At 28.4% G+C, this 27151-nt stretch overlaps 2 protein-coding genes across 2 annotated transcripts in view; one reads left to right on the top strand and one right to left on the bottom strand.

Annotated features, from left to right (window-relative positions):
- LOC107436692 (sucrase-isomaltase, intestinal) overlaps positions 1–27151 on the bottom strand; it is a 101423-nt gene that overhangs the window by 46649 nt on the left and 27623 nt on the right. The gene's annotated exons all lie outside the window — the stretch shown is intronic.
- Positions 17757–27151, top strand: part of LOC107436691 (uncharacterized) — a 60636-nt gene continuing 51241 nt past the window's right edge. The window contains exon 1 of the mRNA XM_016048491.5: positions 17757–18111. Coding sequence (XP_015903977.1) covers positions 18045–18111 — 67 coding nt within the window. The 5' untranslated portion in view covers positions 17757–18044. The remainder of the gene's footprint in view (positions 18112–27151) is intronic.

The following is a 27151-nucleotide window of genomic DNA, read 5'->3' as shown; positions in this document are numbered from 1 at the left end:
TCAGTTTTTGTCGCTCTCTTGTTTCAACAATTTCGAAAATATTTTTTAACAGATTAAACTTTTAGAGTAATAAAAATTAGAAAATATATTTTAAAATAAAAAAATAATGAAAAGTTGTTTTCCTTTTAAAAACCTTTAAAAATTATTATTTATTATATTATTAAAATTATTAAAATTATAGCCAAACATCAAGCCAATTCAGCCAACCCCACGATATCTCATAATAATATTTAAATAATTTGGCTGAAGATTTTTAAGGCCAAAAAGTTCGTGCGGAAATTAAAATCAACCTAATTACATATATGCTAATGTTTAATGTAGTTGAAGAAAAAATGGTTAAATATAGATTTTGATGATCAGTTAGTTGTATTGAATAATAATAAGTTATACACATGCATTAAAATAAAAAGTTACCCGTTATAGTTATTGAAAATAGAAATATTTGCATTCGCTTTTTTTTAAAATTGAATCTAAATAAATAAACAGATTTTTTTTAAATTTAAAGATGGATTTCGAATGATTAAATTTATGAAATAAAGGAAATTTGAAAACATGTAATGCTTATAATGGCATCACATATGTACATTGTATTAAATTAAAAGTTAGGTTTTGCTAATGCTTACCATTCAGTAAATTCAAAACTTCGCTCAAGTTTTCTCCTTAATTTTTCTAGAAAAGTAATTAAAACTCAAATTTTGACCATCAAACAGTATACAATAATTTTCAAATTCAAAGGTTTCAATTTTTTTTTAAAAACATAAATAAAATGCTTAGTTGTTTTAAAATCGTAAATATGCGTATTTCGAGGGTGTATCGTGCATTTTCTAGAGAAAAAAAATATTATCTATCTTTGAAAAAAAAATACTTTATGATACTAAAGTATTTTTTTAAAAAGCGCATCTTATAGTAAATACTTTTTTTTATGAACTTTTAATGTTAAATCTTATCTATTTAAATCTAATATTCAAAGAATTGTCCAAAATATCTAACATTTAAAAAGGAAAACTTATGCATAGTAATATTTTATATTTCATAGACATAATGATCCAGCTTAAAATAGATTTTTTGATAACTTAAAAAAATCAAACATATTAGAGAGCACAAATAATATTTAAGAAAGGGAAAAGAACTCTACCGATATCTTTCGAAAAACTGGAGAAAAAGGTGAGAAAAATATCAAAACCAGTTTGATTGCCTGACTAAATTGGAAGATGTTTCTAAGCATCTTTCAATTCCTCTCGATTTCATTTAGAAATCAAACACGTTTTAATGATTTTCTCATTAAAGAATCGTTAGTTTTCGATAGCGTTTTTGCTAAATATTATTTTGCCCGCCCTAGTATGCTTCTATTTTTCTTAATTTACGTGGATTATGAAAATATATACTATTAAGGATAGTCATTACCAAGCATTCCATTTCGCACTTTTACATCAATTTTAAAGAAATTTTAATTTATTTTTAATTTATTTTCACAAATGTTCTTTCTACTTTTATTATTATTAGACCGATATAAATTATTTTCCCTTTGAAAATCACTTAAACGGTAGTATTGAAATAGCTCAGGGTCACCATGCTCATGTCTGTAGATTAAAAACTAGCTCACGAGATAAATATTAGTCATGAATTTGAAGATTTGTAAGATTTTCTAATTGGGGAAAGGACAATTTGTTTTGAAAGTCAAAGTAAAAAAACTTCAAAAAAAAAAAAAAAAAAAAAAAAAAAGAAAAAAAAAAGGAATATACTCTTAAAAATAACAACGTTTACTCCTACTTTTATGTTGACAACAAAATCAAAAGACGTTCAATATTTTTTTCTTTCCTTGATACTTCATTTATTTATTAATCTAATTCCATCATTCTATAATCAGATCAGTCAATCATGGTTATCAAGTCAATCAAGACTCAGCGCATCTCAATGACATTGTTTCTGTTCGTTATTTTTTTCGGAACGTAGTTTATTGAAATAAATAAATCCGTTATGGCCTTTGTTTTTACTAATAAAAAAAATCTAGAAGCAGGTTAAAAAGAATTGATCTCCATGCGCAGAATATACTAACTATAATAAAGTATTTGGTACATAAAATACTATTTTATTATATTTTTTTCAGTCTGATTTTAAAAAATGAAACAAAAATTTAATATCACTGGAGACTTCGGCACAGTAAAAATAAACAAAAGAAATATTTAGTTCAATTGTCTTTTGTAAAAGTTAATCCAGTAAGTTCATATTATCTAATAAGTTTCATTTAATAATAAATTCAATTTTCTCCAATAAGTTTATAGGAAAACAAACCAAAAAAAAAATTATAATTCTTTAAGAGCATTAAGAAAGGAGAAAGGAAATACTTCCCTTATTACTCCTCACAATTTAAAAAAAGAGAGGACTTAAGAGACAAGATTTTATTATGCAATAATATTTTAATTCATTTCATGAACTTAGAGAGAAATTAAAAGTAAAAAGACTGCTTAAATTGCTATTGTTAATCTGTCTAATAATTATCAAGAGCCGTTGTTTGGAAGAGAGAGGAAGTATCAACTCATACCGCCATCTAGTGATTAAAATAATAAAATTTCAGCTATTGATTACTCTTATTCTTCGTTGAATATATTCAAAATATAGTCTTTAAAATGAATAAAATGATGCTAACTATATCGAAAATCAAATTACAAGAAATTCGAGAAGAATTTCTTTTTTAATATTGAAGTCGTATATTTTTTGTACAATTTGTTTAAAAACGTGTTATTTATGATGAAACTTATCTCTGATAAACAATTACGAAATTATTGCTATACATTTTCTAATAAATATTGATATGCAACCACCATAAATCAAATTTTAACATTATTTTTATTATAAACAAAATAATGTCTACTAATTTTTTATTGATTTATTTAATAAACATTCATATGAAATCAAATATATAATTAATATTCATATTTAATGAATATTAATTACATATTTAATCAAATAATATATACATATAATAATATATATATATAATCAAAACATTAACGAATAAAATAACCAAATTCTGATTCACAAAAAAACTTACGATTTTTTTATTGATTGTTTTACTACAAATGCAAAAATAAAATAAATCGAAAGAACAACAGAAATATTCATCTTAATTCATTCATTAATTGCATATTTAGTAAAGTTTTGAATAATATATTTTGACAAAAAAAATGAGAAATGGTATTCATGTTCTCGTGCTACAAGAAAAGGAATTGAACCTTGATTTCACTTTAGTTTCATTTTATTTTTTTAATATTTTTATTTGTTTACTATGCATTAATTATTTATTTATTTTTCTCTAAACTGTTTATCGTTAACTTTGCTTCTGAAAGAAGTGAAGTTTTATTCAGCACTAGTGAAGCATGTTATTAATTTCAAAGTTTAAGCTTGAAAATTGTTTGTTTATTTACAGTCGAAGAAAAGTATTGAGAAGCTGCCGATTGTTATTTCAAGAATATGAAAATTGCACAAAAACTGAGTCTGAGCACAGAGGCTAATATCAAAACGAAGAATCTTCATTTGTTTTGAAAGACAATGAGCAATGTTTAGAGATCAAGAGGGAAACATTAGGTAATGTAATTTATACAATATACAGCAAATAAATATTATTTATGTTGTCTAGTGTATTTTGTAAACACTTTTATTTAACCTTTTAGAAAACATCAAATTTACAGCTCGAAAAAAAAAAAGTTTAAATGTTAGTAACTCAAGTCAGAAAAAAATTGGAACACTTTAAGTGCTGCTCTCCATGAAGAAGATTAAGAACTAGCTTTAGTTCGAAAAATATTAGTGCTGCTATCTATGATTGTAAATTAAAACTAAATTGGTCATTTAAGTACACAATAACTACACGCATTGTTTAGTGAAATGCAACGCAAAGTGTATGACACCAATTTGAAACCTAGCACTGAAAAAAATTGCTAATATCTTAAAATTATAAGTTTTGTTGAGCAAATATTAGAAATTACTGGCATTCAGATTTCCCTACATAAAAGTAGCCATTCTGCTCCGTTTTTAAAAGAAGTTGAATGTCTAATGGAAAGTGTAAATCATCGTTTAGAGACTGGCATTCATAAAAAATATTTATGAAGAAAACCTTTATTAAAATTATTTTTTGGCATCGAATGTAACTTTTTCATCTATCATTTATAACACTGAACATTTTACAGGCATTAAAAAAAAAAAAAAAAAATACTACAAATCAAGTTTGAAGTGTATGACATCATTTTTAAGCTTCTAGTAAAAAAAATAATAATAAAGAAATGAATAAATTATTTATTAAAATATAAATTGTGAATAGAAAATTTGGGAAAATTTAATTTTTAAAAGTCTCCTTTAATGTTAAAAGTTAATATCCCGTAATTAATAAGTCCGTGCATTATCCTGAATATTGCACGGACTTCTACTGAAGTTTTTAAAAGGGAAAGAATTTGCAGGTAAAATGCATTGTGAATGATATCATTTCGAAGACTGATCCTCGTATTAAGACATTTCTGTCAGACAAAGGGTTTCGTTCTGAAAATTAGTAAAATTATTTTTTATTAACTTTCTTTGTATCTATATTTCAAAATTATAGTATTCATACTACAAATTTTTTAAAAAAAAAAATTTTATTTGCCCTTACTAATGTTAAAAGTTTGACCATGTTTCCCAATATAATATTCATTATTTTAGACTATCCAGATTGACATTTGTGGGAAATATTTTTGTCTAAAAAATATAGGTTTCTCGGTGCAAGCTACTGAAATAAATTTCTTTAGGAATCCTTTGTAACATTAAAAGTTTAGGTACGTTTCACGCTTTAGAAGTCGACATTCTACTATCATTTAAAAAATAGTAATAAATAAATAATAAGATTGGATGTAAAATGCAAAGTGTATGGCAATATTTTAAGTGGCATAGGGAAGTATTTTCAAGCATGGGGAAGTGTTGGTGTAAAGTTATAGGTTTCATGGTGCAAATTAATTCAATTAATTTGTTATGTGTTTTTAAAACCGTTAAAAAAATTTACACTTTTCAATATAACAATATTCTACTACTGTTTTTCTCATTTTTTCTTTTTTTCTTTTTTTAAAAAAAAAGTAAAAAGGAGCTACAGCTCAAAAGCAAATGAAATGCTTAGAAATGTTCCATTTCAAACATTATAATGTTTGAAATGTATAACATAAATAATTTCTATAAGTGCTATAGCACTTATAGAAATTATTTATGTTCTAAAAATATTGATTTCATGGTGCACAAATGTGTAGTTATAGTTTTAGATGTAATTTATAGGGTTAAAAGTTTAAATGAATTTCCCAATTTAATACTCAACATTCTACTGCTATTTTTCAACAAAAAAAAAACAAAAACAAAAACAAAAAAAAAAAACAAAAAAAAATTACAGTTTGAATTCGAAGTTTTGAAAATTTAAAAAAAATCGACAATAATAGAAAATATTTATGTCCTAAAATAAGCTCTTACTCTGTGAAAACTTTTTTTTTATTTTTAATAAATAGTTTGAAATAGTGACGCTTTTTAAAAATAACTCACCGCACTGTGCACTGAATTAAAACATTTTGTACAAATGCTTATCAAAATAATTTTACTTCCGTGAAAAAGTTAACGAAATCGTAATGATATAGGGGATAGTTTGGCTTATTTTACAGATTATCATGGAACATACGTTTTTCTAGTATGAATAGTTTTCACTATTTTACTTTAATAATTTGGTGAAGCAGTGACTATGAATATAGTGATAGAATAGACATTTAAAAAAATTAATAAGATCAATAACATCTACTCGTATCAAATTGTTACCACTCACTTTGCATCTCAGTTGCAATTTTTTTAAATATAAAAATAGCATTAAAAAGCAAGCTTTAACTTAGATGAAAAAGTGACTGAATTTGTAATAGTGACTTTTCCTGACTGACTATATATAGGGAACTAGTTGCGAACAATTTATTAGTGCAGTTCAAGTTCGACCTTAACAAACGAACCAAAAATGAATGCTAAGAAGTGTTTTTATCTGTGAGGTAAATTTGGTAATATTTTAATGAAACAGTGGTCATAAAAAATTTGATTAGCAAATTTGCATGGTACAATTTTTATTTCAATGACAAAATTAGTTTTTACGACTGCCCATTTTAAAAAGGGACTTTAAATCAAAGAGTAAATTTTGAGTTGCCACTTTTCTCATAAATGTAAGTAAAAAGAAAATCTAGTTTTACTATAAGCAAATAAAGAATTTTTATATTATTAATCTGTATTGTGAAGCCAATTTTTATTTTCTTAATGTAATTATGTTTTACTGAAGTTTTTTTTTAAATAGTTTAACTTTTCTTAAATAAGGCATTTAAAATTAAAACAATTTGAGAAAAAGTGATCGAAATTGTATCGCTTTATCCAACAAAAATTTTCACAAATTTGCAAAGCGAGATCTACATTTTTATGTCATGCGCAGTTTTTACTGATTAATTACATAAAATAGTGCCTCACATTTTGCACTTGAGTTTAAACTTTTCTTTAAACTTGAGAGTTAAATATCATTTTTATTTTTGTAAGAGAGTGTTGTGAATTGTAATAAAACATTAAAAGAAATTTAATTCCCAAATTTGCTGTGCCAAAGCATTACCAATGAAGCTATATTTTTATGACATAGAAAGTTTTTACTTGTGCTCCTCTCAGTGCCGTAGTTAGCTTAACTCGCGCCCGGGGCACGATACCTTTTTAGCGCCCCCCTCATTCGAAATCCATCTAATATTATAAGTAAAATATACTCGCAAAGTAATAAATAAATAAAGTAAAATTAATAAAGTCATAGGCTCAAGTTAGGCATTTAATTTGAGACAAAAAATGTAGTTGAGAAAACAAGACTAGACTTTGAAATGTATATGATCATCTAGAATTAGTTTATAAGATACCTATTATTTATTTTACATATTTATAAAGAAATATTTTAAAAACACGCAGTTTTAAAACAATAAAAAAGTAAATATTTATTATCTCTAAGGAAATACATATATTTAATAATATGATTATAATACAATTATAAAACTAATTACTATGTGTAAATTTTCCGCTTTTGATGAAGCAAATTTATCAATAATATCATCAAAGTTGATCATTTCAAATTTTTCTCTTTCCGCACTTAAAAATGCCAGGTCACTTAGGTGATCTTGTCCCACCGTTGATCGTAGATATGTCAAAATTAATTTTAATTTGCTGAATGACCATTCGCAGCTAGCAATTGATACTGAGATAGTCAGGAGTATTTGAAGTGCCACTCTCAGGTTTGGAAAAACATCTTCTCCATACGGGATTATAAAAGTAAGAAATTCTAATGGAGTTTTAAGTTCAATTTTTTTTCTACAAAGGAGTAACATTTTACAGTCACATTCTTCGATAAAGAGTTCTATTCCATTAAAATCTGTATTATACACTGTACAAACATACAAACGATTTTTGTACAGTGCAAATATTTGGAGATAATATATGTAACCACACAGCGTAGATGCCATAAGGAAGTGCTGACAGATACAGGTCGAGTCAGCCAGCCGTTCGAAAAGATGTGTCATTTCTATTATGAATATATTATTAAAGTTTGATTAGTGTTTCTTTTTATTTACGAATTAACATTTATTATATTTCACTGGCACTAAATTTAAAATATTTTTTGCAGAAATAAATTATAATAAAAATAAAAATTATCCAACAATTTTTTTTGTTTTGCTGACCATTTGGCGCCGCCCCTTTGTGAGAAGCGCCCGGGGCATGACGCCCCCCCTTGCTCCCCCCTCGCTACGCCATTGGCTCCTCTTTAGAATGGAATTTGATTCAGATATTTTCCGAAAAGCAATTGTGTCCACAGCAATACGAAAAAAGGAAAAAATTAAACCTTAATTATATTTACCTGGAATTTCTTCATTCTATGCAAAACTGAAATAAGTGTAATAAGTACTCTAAATTTTTTAACATTTAATATTTTAAAATAGCATATCTTTTAAACACATTAAAAAATGCTCGCTAAACTTAGCTCAACTTAGATATTATTGTTACAATAAAAAGAAGAAGCACTGTGCCAAACACAAAAGTTTGAACGAAAAACGAAAGTGCTTTGTTAAAAACTAAACTTTGCACAAAACTCAAATTTTACGCTTGCTTTTTTAACTGCCAAATTATTGAAGTTATAATTCTTATGCGACTTCCAACAAGGTTGCGTTAAACGTTTAACGCTACATTTTTATTGGTCGGGAAATCATGTGGTAGGATCCAGTTTTCCCTCATTCATTTCCATATTGTTTTGGCTCTCACTAGCATAAAAATAATAAAAGTATTGTTTTTCTAAAAATATTTATTTAGCTTGTTTTGATACACATATAATTTAATAGGGTAGTATTTTTTATTTTCAAATTTAGTGGATAACAATTGTAAAAAATGAGTGAAAACAATCCCACGGACAATGCGACGGATTTAAGGTTATGTCAATGTACGTCTCTTGTGAATATCAATTGATTGTTAGGTTTTCTCTTCTGAAATTACATTATGACGCATTCACATACATTATTAATGCAAATACATTTTCCAGGGCCAGACGATGAGGCAACCACAAGCACTTCCACTGGTTCAAGAGGTCCGCGAGGGAAAAATGCACAATATTACCGTTATTACAGAGCACGGAAGCGAGTGGAGCAGGAAAAAGAGTCGTTGAATAGAACTAGTGATCCTTCTACGACTGGTGATTCTTCTACAATTAACGTCGCAGGTTGCGGAGTTTAACTTCTTCCGCGCGGAGGGACTCCACGCACTATTTTTTTTAATATACTAGCGTGCTTGAATGTGTAATTTTCAGTAAAAAAGTATTGTAGGTAAATGGGTATATTGATTAGTTCAACATAGATATCATTGCCCTGCTTAAAGGGCTTGTATATGGGTTAGGTTCGAATATAAATTTTTTATTTTTTTTAATTTCGATAAATTATTTTATGTAATCAAAAAATTTTTAGTTTTTCAGTTCAAGGAGTTTATATGTTATTTAAATGCACAGTTTAATTTACACTAAAGTAAATTTAAATTATAAAAAAAATCTATAATTTTCAACAAAAAAAAGAAGGAAAAAAACTTTTTTAAAGGTGCCCTCTTCCCTCTTTTACCATAAATATGAAAAACAGCAAATCGTACTATGTGAAATATTAATATTTGAAATATTAATATAAATATTTGGTCACATTTTTCAGTGGAAATGAACCGACATTTAATTTTTAGTCACACAAATTCAACAAAGCAACTAAAATATGCTAACACCCCTTAAATATCTGTTGCCTTATGCCGGTTTTAAAATAAATATTAATTTTCTGCTAAAGAACAGGAAAAATTATTTTATTTACAGTTCTAAAATATCTTTATGAAAGATAGCTCCCGAAATTCGTTTTTTTTTTTTTTTTTTCTTCTTAGATTTCTTATATTAAATTTCAGTGGCGCACGGTGAAGATTCATTGAAGGAAAAAAAATCATATGTAACCCCAATCATTCCTTGATTCTAAAACTCAAAGGTTTTGTAAAAATTAGACTGGTATTATTCAATTCAATCTTAATATATTTTCTAAGTATATTTAGAATAGGGGAAAGTCTCTTTTTTCGTATTTTCGTAGTCTCTTTCAATGTTTTTGACAAAAACGAAGAACAATTTTTTATTAAAATACATAATGATTATAATTTTATGCAAGCCCATTTTGTTATCCTTTGAGGCGGAATTTTTATTAAACATACTTTTCATAATTTTGAATTTATTTAAATCAAAATAACTTAATATTATGTTTAGAATTTTGATAATTTATGTTTATGAAATACAGCATGAAACACCTGTGTCTTTTTTTTCAGAACTAGAAGTAAAATCTTCACTATATTCTTAGAAAATAATTAATTAGTGGAGATATGCAATTTTAAGTATCTTGGAAGTAACTGTTAAAAAAAAATTTAGCGTATCAAAAGATTCCATAAAATTTGTAATGCAGAAATTCTTAGAAAAGCAAAGAAGAAACCGATTGATCTAGAAATTAAAAATCGTTGATGGAAATTAATTGGTCATGTTCGACGTAAACCTGAAAAATTTCAAGTACACGTTTTTGATTGGAACCCTCAGGGCAATAGAAAAAAAGGAAGACCTAAAATACTTGGACGATTGTAAACAATAGGAAAGAAATGTAGAGAGGCAAAATATCTGGCCACAAATAGAGCGAGATGGTAAGCTGTGATAGAAGCCATATGTATGAGTTCGGGGCATTTCAGCATTGTAAGTAGCAGAAGTATTATTATTTCCATCTAAATTTAAAATTTTATTTAATTGTTTGATATTTGTCATTATTTAATTTAAAAATGGTCAAAAGTCAAAGCTAATGGTCAAAACTAATGAAAAAAAAATTATTTTAAACCTTGTGAATTTAAATGACAAATTTCAAAATTCGAGGAAAATCAATGAAATAGTCCCACATCAGTTTACTGAATTCATAATAAAGTGTTTCATATGGCTTCATTAAGAATTCAATCCAGAAAATTTGACAGCTCACTGCATCACAAAGGAGCAGAAAAATAACAAAGAAACATTTCAAAAATTTAGGTAAAGTGAACAAAAAAGAACAATAAACATTTGAATCAATAAACATTTCAACAATATAAAACTTTAAACATTAACATGAAAAAAGTAAAGTTCGTGACAATCCATAAGAGTTCTTGCGTCCCAATACAATTTAGTGACATTCCCACTTTTCTGGGAGTTCCTATCTAGTCCCTTACACAATAAGAGGTGATCAGAGTTTAATATACCTGTGTCACAAATTGGGCATGCTTTGCTGGGAAGAATTTTTATGTTATATAAATGTTCTGATAAGCAATCGTGGCCTGTTTTAAGCCTAAAATGGGTTACTGCTTCCTTACGGGGTTGGTAACAGAGAAATTTCCAATTGTCTTGAATATTTTCCCATATTTTGCCTTTTGATTTTATAGTTAAATCATAATTATTTATTTCGTTGAGTTTTCTCATAACGTATTTTTTAAGAGTATCAGGTGTGACGGTTGTTATTTCTTGGAGCATAGTTGTTCCGTCTTTTGCCAGATAATGTGCGTTCTCATTGCCTTCGATACCAATATGTGAAGGGATCCACTGTATAACTATAGTTTTATTCATTTCCTTGAGGAGGTTTATATCGAGCTGGATTTCTTTTAACTGCTTAGTTTAAAAAATTGGTTTTCTGTGATTGCTTGAATAGCAGAAATGGAGTCTACCAATAGAACCACCCTCAGGAACTCATAAGCTCTTGTTTTTAAGTTCTGTAATGCTAGATAAATTGCTTGGATCTCTGCATCGAAATTGGTCATATAGTGACCCACGGGGGAGCTTTGGGAAAATAGTTTACAAAAAACACCAGCTCCAGATCTATCTTATATCTGAGATCCGTCGGTATATACTAAAAAACATGTATTTTAGTACATGTAGCCAGTCGCCTCCCGGGTATTTTTCGCAGATCATTTGCAACGCAGTTGACCTCAGCTCTGCCTCGATACTGTCTTTTTTCCGTAAGTTCCCTACAGTCAAGTTGTTTTCGATGCCTACATATTCAAGAGGGTTGATAATTTTAACTTTAATGGGTTTATATTAATAAAGTAAACAGCATCATATTAAACCACATCATTATTCGGTTTATATTAAAATACAAATCTGCTAGACAGATTTGCCTGATGGAACTATCCTCCTTAACATCCAGAATCTTTTATTTTAAACCGACAAGAAGTAGGAAACAGGCTCAGGCATAGATGGGTTGATTGCATAAATACAGATTTATAAGAACTTAAAGTAAACAATTTGAAAACCAGAACTACTTAACCAAGCCCGTTCAAAATTTGCATTTGTCATTCAAAATTTCACAGATGAAAATTATTTAAGTCTGTGTTCTTTACAATTCAAATATTTTCTTTTGAAAAGTAAATTAAGTAATAAATAACTAGAAAAATTATATTTTACGTGGAGGTATCTTCCGATTAAGAAAATTTATATTTGTAAACAGAAATTCTTTGATCAGTTTAAATAATTTCAAAGATATGACGAAATAAACAAAAATTGAAAATAACATTAAGGCACTCAACTTCCGACCTCTCTTTTGCCTATACTTTAGGGACCATGATTCTTAGATTTTGATGGTCAAGAATCAGAATCCGTTGCAAAAAAGGTATGTTTATTCAGAAAAAGAACGTTTTTGTGTCTGATTTCGCAATTTAGAAATTCAAATCACAAATTTATTATTAGAAGTAAGAATACCATCTTCGGATTAATAGTTAAAATGTTTCTTTTTTTTTTTAATTTTGCATGCTACACACCATCATCACAAAGCTTCATCATCTCAGTGGAAGATCAGCTTTGCTTTATCCCTTTACCCCACCAACATTAATGATTAGCTTCTTCTTACGACAAAATCAATTTGCGTCTTCTTACTTCATCACTACAGTACATCAACATATCAAAATAATCAAATATCATATTTCAGTTAACAAGGCAACTTCAAATTGACATAGATGTCTACTTTTCATCCTTTTGTATAAACTTAATCTGATTATAAACTAAACATATACAGTGGAACCTCCAAGGAAAACCACCTCTGTGTAACGACCTCCTCTATTTACGACCAATTTTTGGGAGGCACGGAATTTTTTCCACTGATTTCATGTGGAAGAAAATCTTTTAAAAGAGACCATCAAAATCTCTCCCAGCAACCGAGCGAACCCCCGCATCAAATGAGGAAAAGGTTTAAGAAACACGAAAAAAATATCAAAAGAAAAAATATTAGCAAAATTAGTTGATTTAAATGTATTCAAAAATCTTCGTGAGTGGCGCTAATTTAGAGAGCTCTTTTTGTGACGATCCCTGAAAGATATCTACAAACTCATGTAACGGTCAGTGCACTAAAGACGATGTTATCAATGATTAAATTATTTTTTAGTGCTGAAAGTGGAATTTTTTTTCAAAAAAATTATTTTAAGAAAAGCTAAGAATCTTAAACAAACCTCTTCTTATTTTTTAAAGCTAACTAATCCTTATGGCGTAAATTTAATTACAACCTTAAGCAAAAAACGCAATTGTTTATTTATTGAAAATGGTTCCATCATTCTTAATTGGTAAATTTATTTTTATACATAATTATATCAAAAGGGATCATTTTAATTGACGCTAAATTTTATTCATCGATCCAGTTTTCAAAACGCCAACACAAGTGGCATTTCCGCTTAAAGAAAATGACACTGGGTAAAATTAAAATCTCTGGCGAAAAATCAATTCGATAGCATTTTGAAGTCAATTTGGGTAACCTTTAAGAATGATCAACCTCCATTAACTATCATTTTTCTGTGAAACAGAGAGTGGTCACTTCTGAGACGTTTCTCTATAATCATTCTTATTTTATTATATACGCCGAAGAGCCATTACATTATGACCACCCTGCTAATAACATGTAGGACCACCTTTAGCCCTCAAAACTGCTAGTATCCGCCGTGGCATTGATTCCGCAAGGTGCTGATAGGTAATCTGAGGTATCTGGTACTAAGCGCTCACCAACTGGTCCTGCAATTCCCTCACATTGCGAGGGGGTAGTGTGGCAGCACGAATTTGGTTTTCCAAGTAGGACCACAAATGCTCTACTGGATTAAGATCAGGCGAATGTGGGGGCCAAGACATGACTTGAAAGTCACTGGAATGTTCCTCGACGATTATCCTTATGACATGGTGCATTATCCTGTTGGTAAACACCATCCCCCGCAGGAAAAACTGTTGCCATGAATGGGTGAACCTGGTCAGCAACTATGTTCAAGTAGCTTACAGACGTCAGGGATTGTTCTATGAGGATTATGGGTCGTAATGTGCGCCATGAAAACCTGGGTGAGCCCATTGTTATAGATGGAGGGTGGTCATAATGTAATGGCTCTTCGGTGTATATTCTGAGCTACATTTAAAATTGATAATGAAAGTATAACGTGCGTATGGCATAACTTCTGCTAAAAACACTAGCAAAAGATGGTTCCGATAACGTCTGCAATTTTCATACAATTTATTTAAATATTTAGTGTAAGTTATTGATATAGTTTCCGATTCAGATAATTTAAAAATATTTTTTTAAAAATTATTTCTTAACGAGTTGGTGGTGTGTTTAACGAAAAATGCTAAGTAACAACATTAATTATTTAAATTATCAAAAACTATAAACGCGCTAATATTTTTTATGGGGAATAGAAATATATCAGGATTGTACATGCTGTAGTACATGCTTTTAAAAGATAGTTTAAATCTGGTAATAAAATGCTCCCGCATTTTTATCTTTAATGAAAATCTCAATTCAATCTCGGCAGCTTTGATCAACATCTTCTTGATATGATTTTTTATAGCTTAGAAATAACAGATTAGCATTTTGTATAGTATAACTTAAAATTATTTTTAATTGTATTGGATGTACTTGTTTCAAATAATGAAAAAAGTACCTGTTAAAAGTTATGTGTTTAACAATGAATTTTTAAAAAATACATAAGGATTGAGTGTTATACCTCGGGACGCTTCCACATCTTATTTTTTTAGTTTTAACAATCATAGTCAGCTTCACAATCCATAGTGGGCCAGCATCCATGGTTTCGTGGCCAAAATTAGTATTTCGATAAAACTTGTTTCAAAATTTGGGGTTTTTTATGTACAGGTAAATTGAATTCATAATTGAAATTTTGAAATACACTAAAAATACCCAAAAAATCAAAATGGCGGCTGAAATATAGCGAGCAAAAATAAAAAAAATAATATAGTACGTTTAAATAATTAAATATAGCAATGGAAATATAATAATTTTCGTAATTTTATATTAAAAATGAAAAGTAAATTATATTTCCGAAGTAATATTACAAAAAAACGCGAAAACATGAAGAAAAAACATAATTTTTGTTTTTCGGTATACAGTCGAACCTCGCTAACTCGAACCTCGATTTCACGAATTTTTCGATATCTCGAAGAAAGAGAAATTCCCTACAAATTTCCTATACACTCAATGTTAAAAAAAACTTGATTTCACGAATTTTTTTTTCTAATCCCTCTATAACTTGAATTTTTTTTCTCCATAAATAGTGTAGATTTTTTTTTCTAAAATTGAAAAAATATTCCAAAAAAATAAAAAATTTAAGAATGGCTGACAAGGCATGGAATGATGTGTCTTCCTTTACGGTAATGAATGGCTTCAAGAAGTCTGGATTCATTAAAGATCACAAAAGTAGTGATACAATCAATATCGTTAATTCTGCTGAAAACTACACCGAAAATGATTGGAGCAGATTGACCGGTCTTATGAAGCTTGATGACATGGAATTTCATGACTTTGTAAACGTAGATGATGCAGTAACAGTGATGCAGTCAGTGGGATTACAATGATATCATCGCTGAAACGAAAGTTCCTTGTGAACTATCAGAAGAAGAGGATGAGGAAATCGAAGATTTACCGCTCAATGTTACTAACAAACAAGCACTTTCTGCAGTGAACACTGTAAGGAGATTTATTGAGAGGCAGCCGAATATGTCAGAGGAGATATTTAAAGTTATAGTCCACTTAGAAAGTGTTATAGACAAACTTACTTACACATCTCTAAAGCAAACAACAATTGAAAAGTGTAAAAGGTGTAAAAAGTGTTTTTAGAATAAATATGAAATAGTAAATAAGGTGTGTAAAGAGCATTTTTCTTTATTCGACCATCGATAACATACGATTTTCGATAATTCGAATTATCGATGTCTCGAATTTTTTCTCCTCTCCCTTCAAGTTCGAGATATCGAGGTTTGACTGTATTTAGTCCACCTTTGCAATACGGGTAAAATGGGGCAGGTTTTTTCGAAAGAAGAAACATCAAAGAAGACAGCAAAAAAAAGTTTAGCTAATTACCTCGTGGAACTTTTTGGAACTAAGTTTCGAAAGTCATTCAAACATTGTAAAATGTCAAATGATAAAATATAAACTATAAGTTTGTCAAGATTAATAACTAATCCAACAAATTGAAAAATTTTACTATAATTTCAGACTAATTACTCTGATAAAAATGTAACAGTAAGGTGAAATTCCTATATATATTTCTGAAATAAAAATTTAAAAGTTACATCTAAAAATAAAAAAAAATTAGCATATTTTTCATTACATTGTTCTCTCGTCGGTTCAAAAAGTAAATTATAATGTTTGGAATGATTATGAATACTTAATTTGGGCTATATTAAAACTGTCTACGCATATTTTAGTTGAAAATTTAATTTTTGACTTTTGGCCAAAGTTCATGGTCTTCTGGCCTACACTGCAATCTAATGACAGGCTTTGACTGCACATACGTTTTGCTCGATGGGATAAATTTAAATATTTTTTTTATTTTCTTATTTCATTTTTAAGGCACTGAATTAAAATTTTAAAAACTGCTGATATATTATTCAAGGAATGGAATTTCTCATTTTAAACCTAATATATTAGAACAGTCAAAATAAAATTCTGATAAATGGAGAGAACATGAGTATACACGAAAAATAATTTATTATTGCCCTTATTACAACAAAAATAGTAAATATTAGTACCATATTTACCAGAAATCATATTCCCGCTTTGCAATTGCAAGTATACACTTTCAGGGGCAGAAGGAAAGAGATCGAACTTTTTTTTAATGTTTTTAACAATTTAAGAAACTTTACTAAGAGTTATTTACACAATTTTTTTTTCTTTATGGAACAAATAATCCAGCAGTTTTAGAAAAAAAAATAAGAAAATATATTCTTCAAAGGGGCATGTCATATACAAAGCTCGCTGATTCCTCATTCATAATACGGAAATTAAAATGAATATTACAAATATTAAATTACTACATTCAACTATATACTTATAGAATATAGCATATCCTCTGTTTAAAAGAATACTTTACTTTGTAGAAAAAGTTACTTATTAAAACATATTTGTAAAGGTGCTTATTTCTAGACATAGCTACGTTGTATTTTTAAAAATGTAGCTGATAGATAAGAAAGACTTTCAAATTTGTAACTAGCATAACAAATATGTTAAAATTAGTGAAAAATACATAGACAAAAAAATCCTCTGTTGCATTAAATAGCATAATGATTGAAGATTTTGTATTACTATAAATTTCTGAACCAGGAACGGATTATCCCTTTCAATTCAAAATATTTCATAAATATTAAATATAGTTTTTACTCATCTTCGGAATAAAGTAAAAAAATTCGGCAAGCTTGTATTTTACTACTTCCAAAAAAATATTTGTTAATCTATTTAATAATTTACGTTGTGATAGAAATTACTTAGACAAAGAAAAGAAATATAGATTAATAAAGTCTTCGAGTAGAAGCTTTTCCTCTCCTTGTCTTAAAAAAAAAAAAAGATAATAAGACATAGGATGGAATTTTAAAAAATAAATAAATAAAAAATTAAAAGGAGTTAAAAACAAGGAGTTAAATTCTTTTTTCTGAGTTAAAACGATAAAATAAGTCTTCAAGACACAATTTTTATTAGATACACGCGAACAGTTTCAAATTATGTAACATTTAACAATATTTATATTTTCAATAAGTCTTTATCACTTCATTGTTTCAGTTAATTATTTATTGTTGACCTATGGGCTGTACCTCATCTTTCTCATCACCATGGCTACCAGATGTTCAACTCACTGCCAATGGATGCTTTGGAAAAGAGGAGGAGATAGCAAGAAAACAAGTTTTGAGATGCCGGCTCTGGAATCACAACCACGTGGATTATCGTCTGCGTCGCATATGTGATTTTACTCTCAGCCGCAGACGATCAAATTTCATAAATACATATTTATATTGTGTTTGTTCGAAACTCTATTTGAATTTATTTTTATTGTAACACTTGCGGCGAAAAGAAATATATTTTAATTGCGTATAGTATTAAATTATTTTGTCTATCTCCGAAAAAAGGATATTTTTCACGAAAAATATATATATATCGATCAAATTTATCGAGTGACAGAGCAATATGACTTTAAGAAACATGCTGCACATACCATTTGTTTTTGTGGCAATTTTTTCTTCCTTTTCAATGGGTAAGTTTCTTTTCATCGTTTTATAGTTAATTTGTTTATTATAGTTTCCTAGAAATTGTAAATATCACTATCCATGCATATTAAAATGCTTATTCACCTATATCAGTCACTAGCACAAATGGGAATCATACTATGAGAGTGAATAGAAAATGGGACTGTTCCTTGCGAAACATTGTCTCAAATTAACAAAGTTTCGGTTTTATTTAAAAGAAATAAAATTGTTTTACGCGTTTAGAAAAGTGTGGTTTCCCGGGTTTACCCTTCGATCTGAAAAAAATTGAAGGGGCATAAAGAAAATCGAGTTAGTTCAAATTTTTTTTAAGAATCACATTGGAAATACATATATTTATAAAATTCTTAAATCTGTATTTAAAACTCATCTTTGGTAAATGTGTATGGAAATTCTATTGTGAAAAATTTATTATTTCCAAGAAAATATATTTTAATTTTTTTTCAGAATATATAAGTATTAATAACTTAATTTCATATTAATTTAATTTTAAAATCATTGTTTTCTCTGTATTATATTTTTCTTTAACCTGACATTTGGTAAATATTTCGTTTAAAGAATTTAATTTCTTTATAAAAATAATTATATTGGATTTAATGTTTTAGTAATCAGATGGATGTTTGGGGCCGTTGCTTCCTTTACCTTATCTCTGTAATTCATTGGTTTTAATCATTCCATGTTAAAATTAATTACTAAAGTAAAGGCTAGAAATTTCACTGGTATAGAAATTGCAAAATAATTATCAAAAAGTGTAAAATCTCTAGCATTATTTCATTTTTAAATATTTTTTAGTTTACTTTATTTTAAAATTGAATTGAGTTGCTCAATTAGAATTTTTTTTCTTCTAATCAGCAACAGCGATGGAAAATGAAGAGTATCATTACATTCATAATATAATAAATTTATGAATAAATATATATAAATATATGTTATGATGGAATGTCTAATTTAAGAAATCAATTTAAATCGAATCAAAAGACTTTAGAAAATACTTATTATAGCTAAATTTCTATGTTATTTTGAATTCGAATCATCTGTTGTTGTTTTTTCATAATCAAGAAAAATTATTGATATTGTTATCTATTAAAAACTGTATTAATAAGAATATATGTATATATTTTGCTGTTAAGGGAAAATATATAGCTTATAAATTAAGTTTTAAATAATTTAATAATAAAAAACAATTATTAATTGTTTACTGAAAATATAATTTCGATCAATTGGATTGAGCGTAATATCGAGCTTTGAAAATTCTATTCAGAAGATATTTGATTATTTAGTATTTGACTACCGAAATATTTGCTATGCGCAGGAATTATAAGATAAAACAAAATAAACCAGGAAAAAGTCGTCATTGAACATGTTTTAACAAGTTCATATATCTGGCAACACTCAAGTATCAACTCTTTCGTCACATTAACCTCTACCTCTTTTTTCTCGTTTAATCCTTTCACCTCAAACTCGTGGAGAAATTACATCATACCGGTGAAATTACTCCTCTGATCTAAATATCACAACCTTGCGTCATATAAATTACCACTTACGATTAACATTGCAAATATGGTTATGAGTCATAATTTTATTATGATTATGAATCAATTATATAATTTGTCAATGAATTTGCAACGTATTAAATGTTGGGAATTTTGAATGTCACGTTTCTATAATATTTTTTTATAATTAATTTAATTATTCAACTGGAAAGTATTAATTTAATTGATCTGTGCATTTATCGATAGTCTTCCTTTATTGTTGGATTAAACAAATAATTCATGCATATTTCAGCACTTTGAATAGTTTTATATAATACATTGTGGTGCATGCTTATATATAACATTTTATGAATTATTTTTTAATTCAAGCGCTTTTTAATACTAAGTTTTATTGTTGACATAAATAAAATTAATGTCGCGAAATTTTCATATAGTATACTCCTTTTTTTCGAGGACCAAATATTCAAGCTGTTTTATATTTTTTATTTGATTTATAAAGTTAGAAAATATTGAAGTAAATAAATTAGAATCAAATATAGCATTGCAAATGTGTTAAGTTTCATAAATTTTTTTCTTTGTTGTACATTTACTTGAGTATTTCCCGACTTTTTCTCTCGATTAGAATAGAATGTATTCATGCTGATGAATTAAATACCTTATTAATTGTTAGCGGAAATGGGTTTCTGTATGTCTCCCTCCCCTAACCATTCGTCTGGTGCAGTGGTGGGGGGACTATGGTTGATTTAATCGTCAAATTAGGTGCCCACAACGATCAAGCTTCTACAGTAATATTTATATTGTATGTTATTGGGTAAAACAGGTAAAAAAGCGACTCCTTCAATTATAAAAGATACGCTATTCTTGTCTCTGTTAACATAACTGAAAATAATTGTTTAGATGCAGATCTTTACCAGAAAAAAATAATTTGGTCCAGCTAAATTTTATTATAAGCGGAATATTCCATTATCAATGCCGTTTAGCTTGATCAATTACATTTCTGAAAAATAGAAAAAAAATATACCGTTTCGTACATCGTGAGAAATTCTGGATCAAACTACGGTAAAAAGTATACTAGAACTCAGATTGCCGGCACTTTTTACAGTAAAATTCACACATGTTATGGAACGAAAATCTGATATACTGTAACTTTTACAGTAATAATTACAGCAAAATCACTGAATAACTCATTATTTTAAAAAGTATAGTATAATACTTTATGGTGAAATACGGTTTAATGGATTTTACGGATGATGCACCCAAAATGCCAGCACTTTTTACCGGAATTTTTTACAGTAATCTTAAACTGAAGAAACACCCATTATTTTATATATTTTCTTGCAAATAGATAGATTTTATATATAAAAAAAAAATTCTATTATTGAACATTTATTCGAATGCGTACAATGAAGAAGAGAGTATTATATAGTGAACTAAATTCGTCAATTTTAGTAATAGAAATAATGACTTGAGCGCATATTTTCGAATCTTAAAAGGTGAACTAAATGTATATTTTACTCGTATGTACAGTCTTGTTACATATGTTCATACAAAATGTTTTAAACCATTTGTAAAGTATTTTTATTTATTTCAACTTTTGTTAACTCATAATTTTTATAAAACCGAAGCTTAGCGCAATCATCCATAACTCTGGTTGCGAAAAATATACTAGTTTTGCGAAGACCATACCGCTTTCTAAATTGGAGAATTTCATCCCACTTGAAAAATTATATTTTAAAATTATTTTTTCTGCTTTTATGCCCTTACAAAGCGAATGTAAAAATGTAATTAAATTAACTCTCGTTCTTTTTTTTTTTTTTTTTTTTTTTAAGTTTTTAATTGCAGTGAAAATTCATCAGAAATTTAAAAATTTCGATATAATTAATCTTTCAAAAAATTTTATGGCATATAAATATTTTATAATTGAGTCAAGTGCATTTTATTTTATTACCAAAATGCAAAAAGTACACTACAAAAATGTCTTACGATATTCAAAATATTTTAAAAATAAATTATTTCTTAAGTAATAACCAATTTAATTGATTACACTTTTTCCACACAAAAAAAAACAAAAAAAAAAACATCATTTTATTGCATTTATGAGTTTTTTTTTTTTCTTTTAAGCTAAGCGTTTCTTACATTTTAATTTCATAAAATTATATTTTTGGCCATTATTTAAAGCTCGGGGTGCAGTTAAAAACGACGAATAAAAAAAACAAGCGAAAAAAAGCGATGCTTTATTATATTTATTCCATCTGAAATCAGATATTAAAAACCAATAGGAGGAAACAAATTTTTTCACAAATACTATTACAACTGCCAATAGAAGGTTGGAAGTTAATCCAATATTTCTTTCCTTCATTTAATCTACTTCTTGAATGGGCTGATATTTATGAATGAAAGAAGAAAAAAAATCTACAAAATACGACGAATCCATTCAAGGCAGGACTTGAACTCGATAAGGACCAACAAAGAAGCTATTTCAGTATGGTACTTGAAATCTTATCTGTTGTATATGTATTTTTTTTCTCTCGTTTTTTTCACGACGGCTTTGTGAATTATGTGTTTTTCTTTAGTGTTATCAAAGGACCGGAATCCAAGTTCTGGGAAATTTTTGATGTGACCGAATGTTGAAGCGCGTCCTAGCTATCTCATTCAATGATAACAATTTGAGTGACTTTATTGAAAATTCTCATTGGAAGGAAAATTGAGGAATTTCTTTATGAGGATATAAATGTCTTGGTCTTTGTTTATGAGTCCACAAAGTTCCGAGCAGAATTTTTTAATCTAAATTTTTTTTCTAATCATTGAGTTTAATCTATATCCAAGCTTAGTTTCGACTCTTTCTTCTGACTAGTTAGATTATCTTCATAGCAGTAGCTCAGATTTTAGACCTTTTCATATCCAGCTTGTTAAGCTTTAAATTTGATCAGGTAGGATGATTCAATGCTGTTTAAAATGCTTTTATTTACTTTTATTAGGCATATTGTTACCTTCATTAGGCATATGTGTTTTTCTTTAGTGTTATCAAAGGACCGAAATCCAAGTTCTGGGAAATTTTTGATGTGACCGAATGTTGAAGCGCGTCCTAGCTATCTCATTCAATGATAACAATTTGAGTGACTTTATTGAAAATTCTCATTGGAAGGAAAATTGAGGAATTTCTTTATGAGGATATAAATGTCTTGGTCTTTGTTTATGAGTCCACAAAGTTCCGAGCAGAATTTTTTAATCTAAATTTTTTTTCTAATCATTGAGTTTAATCTATATCCAAGCTTAGTTTCGACTCTTTCTTCTGACTAGTTAGATTATCTTCATAGCAGTAGCTCAGATTTTAGACCTTTTCATATCCAGCTTGTTAAGCTTTAAATTTGATCAGGTAGGATGATTCAATGCTGTTTAAAATGCTTTTATTTACTTTTATTAGGCATATTGTTACCTTCATTAGGCATATGTGTTTTTCTTTAGTGTTATCAAAGGACCGAAATCCAAGTTCTGGGAAATTTTTGATGTGACCGAATGTTGAAGCGCGTCCTAGCTATCTCATTCAATGATAACAATTTGAGTGACTTTATTGAAAATTCCCATTGGAAGGAAAATTGAGGAATTTCTTTATGAGGATATAAATGTCTTGGTCTTTGTTTATGAGTCCACAAAGTTCCGAGCAGAATTTTTTAATCTAATTTTTTTTTCTAATCATTGAGTTTAATCTATATCCAAGCTTAGTTTCGACTCTTTCTTCTGACTAGTTAGATTATCTTCATAGCAGTAGCTCAGATTTTAGACCTTTTCATATCCAGCTTGTTAAGCTTTAAATTTGATCAGGTAGGATGATTCAATGCTGTTTAAAATGCTTTTATTTACTTTTATTAGGCATATTGTTACCTTCATTAGGCATATTTGTTTTTCTTTAGTGTTATCAAAGAACCGAAATCCAAGTTCTGGGAAATTTTTGATGTGACCGAATGTTGAAGCGCGTCCTAGCTATCTCATTCAATGATAACAATTTGAGTGACTTTATTGAAAATTCCCATTGGAAGGAAAATTGAGGAATTTCTTTATGAGGATATAAATGTCTTGGTCTTTGTTTATGAGTCCACAAAGTTTCGAGCAGAATTTTTTAATCTAAATTTTTCTTCTTCTAATCATTGAGTTTAATCTATATCCAAGCTTAGTTTCGAGTCTTTCTTCTGGCTAGTTAGATTATCTTTATTGCAGTAGCTAAGATTTTAGACCTTTCATATCCAGCTTGTTAAGCTTTAAATTTGATCAGGTAGGATGATTCAATGCTGTTTAAAATGCTTTTATTTACTTTTACTAGGCATATCAAGTTAATTTTTCAAGCGATTATCATTGTTTGTTTCATTAAGATTTAATATTTATTTAAGTATACGCCTGTTTTTCACAAAATTATAAAAACTGAACTTATTTCTGTCTTAAGGTTTTTCAATTAAAATTATTCGTAACAATAATTAATTTATAAAAAGTTCGATGAATAGACTGTATGGGCATAGTTACACATAAATTAGAAATTATCTATAAATTATTTTTTACCTTATATACGGAGTGTATTTGAATTATTTATAATTGATAACTAGGTTAATTATAAACTGATACTGTCAACACCATATCATATTAATATACCAATTGTAATATCAGGTTAGAAAGTAACAGCATTATTATTATAACTGATTATTAAATTAATTATTTCCCAATATCATCAACACCATATATCATACTCCAATTATAATATGAGGTTGAGAAATAATCAAAGACAGTTGTGCTGACTAAACAGTTTCGATGCTTTGTACCAGCATTATCATCAGGTAAACTGACTATTAAGTTTATATGCCAAAACCATCAACTCCATATATTGTACTTCCATTATAATATCGGGTTCGAAAATAACAACAAAGACAGTTGTGCTGACTAAATAGTATCGATGCTATGGGCAAGCATTATCATCAGCATCATATTATATCATACTCCAATTCTATCAGGTTAATAATAGAATCAGGTTAAAAAGCAACAGCAAAGACAGTGGTTCTAACTAAACAATCTCGATGCTATGCACAAGCATTATCATCAGTATAACTGATAACTAAGTTTATTTTATGACAATACCATCAATGCTGCATCATATCATACTTCCATTATAATATCAGGTTATAAAGTTACAGCAAAGACAGTCGTGCTGACTGGACAGATTGATGCTGTAGACAAGCATCACCTTTATCAAATTGCAAAATTTTCTAGTATTTTCAGTGGTGATAGTGCAGTGTTTTCACTACAGCGCGAGAACGTTAGAATCTCACATATTTTTTTCTTTTCTCGCAATAAAAAATGATAAACACGAGAAGTTCGCGCACTCTATTAATCAATTTCAAAATGCGCGAATTTTGGAAAAAATTTTGTCTTTTTGAATAAAATCCGTTTCACTTTTCTTCCTTGATCTTTCATTATTTTGAACATCGGTCCTTGTTATCTAGCTTCCCTATTTACCAGTATTGTTCAGAACCGGTGCGAACCTAAGGTGCGAACAGCAGAACACCACCCCCCTGCCGAACCACGGAACCCCTTTCAGAACACATTTCTCTGCAACCACGTGTTCACCGTAGGTAAGGTTTCTTCATGTAAGACGTTTACATTTTTTGTGTATGAATCTAAGATGGACAAATACCTTGTTAAGGCGACATCTTGTACTCCGTAGCGGACAAATGAAAATGAAACAAAAAACGGTCAAAACGAAACAAATACGGATATTTTTCAGCCAAATAAATATAATAGCTGATGAAAAAGTAGATATAGAACATTTTCCATATGATGATGCAACAAAAATAATCAATTAGAAGATGTTAAAAATGTATTATAATTGAAGAAATAATTTTATTCCAAGTCTATTCGTGTTTTTTTAATTTTTAGAAATCTCACTCAACTTTTTGAAATCTCACCCTGTTTTTGAGAAATTCTCTCCCATTTTTTTTCTGTAATGAAAACACTGTAGTGTCTATTGCTTTCACCTATAATTTTCAGTGTTTCTTTGCTATATTATTTGTTATTGGAATAAAAAAATAACTCGGAGCCAAATAAATTGAAAACAAAATTCAGATAAAAGATTTTTTTTCCACTTAAAGGCAATTTATTTCGGTTTCCAATTTTCAAGAATTCAACAGTAGTATACAGAATCGGATGTTGAAGAAGTTATTTGTGAAAAAGACAAAGGAAATAATCAAATTTATATTGCATGTGAGGACCCATGGCAACTGTGGATCGTAAACTGTGTCTCGGTGGGGGAGGTGAGCGGAATTGCTTTACCACAAATTCCTTATAATCGCAAACCTTAAGAACATAATTGTTTTCCCACACTATGTAAGTGAAAGGAAGTGGAGAAAAAAGTTCTTTGTTGGAAAAAAGTACAGCACAACCAAAAACGCTTCTTTTTTTCTCTACGCTCCATGGAACACCGAATCGCGGATTCGATTCAACGATTTCGCTTCTCGGCTGGACATTGTTTTTGTGATTATTTTCTTGCTTTATTTTAGTTCTTAAGATGAGATATGTGGAACATCACTAGATCCTAATCGCCGGAGATCAAGACTGGAAATCTTTTGTCCGGTCCGTGTTTTCTGGCTGGTTGGTCTTGTAATTACGTTCGATATGGAGGTGGAAGGGTAGGGTTTTTTTTTACAGTGAATTTATGGAATCGATTTTCGAAATCACTCACTGTTAAGCCTACTCAATCAATCAGGATTTTAATGCAAGTTCTTTTCCCCCAAGTTTTTTGAGTTAATGTTGAAAGAAACAAAGGCATTTTTGAAGCGTATTTCCTATTCTGAATCAAACATCTAGCTGTAATAGTCATCATTAAATGCTAAAAAACACCCCTTTTTTAAAAATAAGAACGTATTTTTCTCAATAAAATATCAGTACAACATGATACTTTTGCTATAAGCATGATAAAAAATTTTGTTTTTAATATATATATATATATATATATATATATATATATATATATATATATATATATATATATATATATATATATATATATATATATATATATATATATATACAGTGGAGCATCGTTTATACGACGGCGAAGGGACCACCGAAAAACGTCGTATAAACGATAACGTCGTCTAATCGATTTTTACTTCTAAAACTGAAACTAACTCTGTTTTAAGTTAATTTTAATGTTTAACGTGTTGATTTACATAAATTTCTAAATTAGACAAAGCAAAACGAACAAATAGCCAGAGAAGAAAAATTGCAGTGGGCAATTTGAATGAATGTTACCTTTAATTATACTTTCTTGCTATTAGTCTCTACAATGCTTTGAATAGCGAGTTGAACTTACTGCTTTCTATGATGCAATTTTAGATTTCTAATCACGACCACATCTAATGACTGAAGCGCACTTGTGCAATTTGCAGGAAAAAAGAGAGCTTTTACATTTTCCAAAATAATTATTATCGATGGGTGCGCTGGACATTGGTCGATGAATAGCAAAATTTTTCGTTTTTGCCTCTTTATAACATTG

The sequence above is a fragment of the Parasteatoda tepidariorum genome, chromosome 3 (genome assembly GCF_982258835.1).
Source record: "Parasteatoda tepidariorum strain Cologne lab strain chromosome 3, Ptep-v5.0, whole genome shotgun sequence".
Classification (NCBI taxonomy): Eukaryota; Metazoa; Arthropoda; class Arachnida; order Araneae; family Theridiidae; genus Parasteatoda; species Parasteatoda tepidariorum.
Note: the sequence above shows the minus strand (reverse complement) of the source record. Positions and strands in the feature narration are given on the sequence as shown.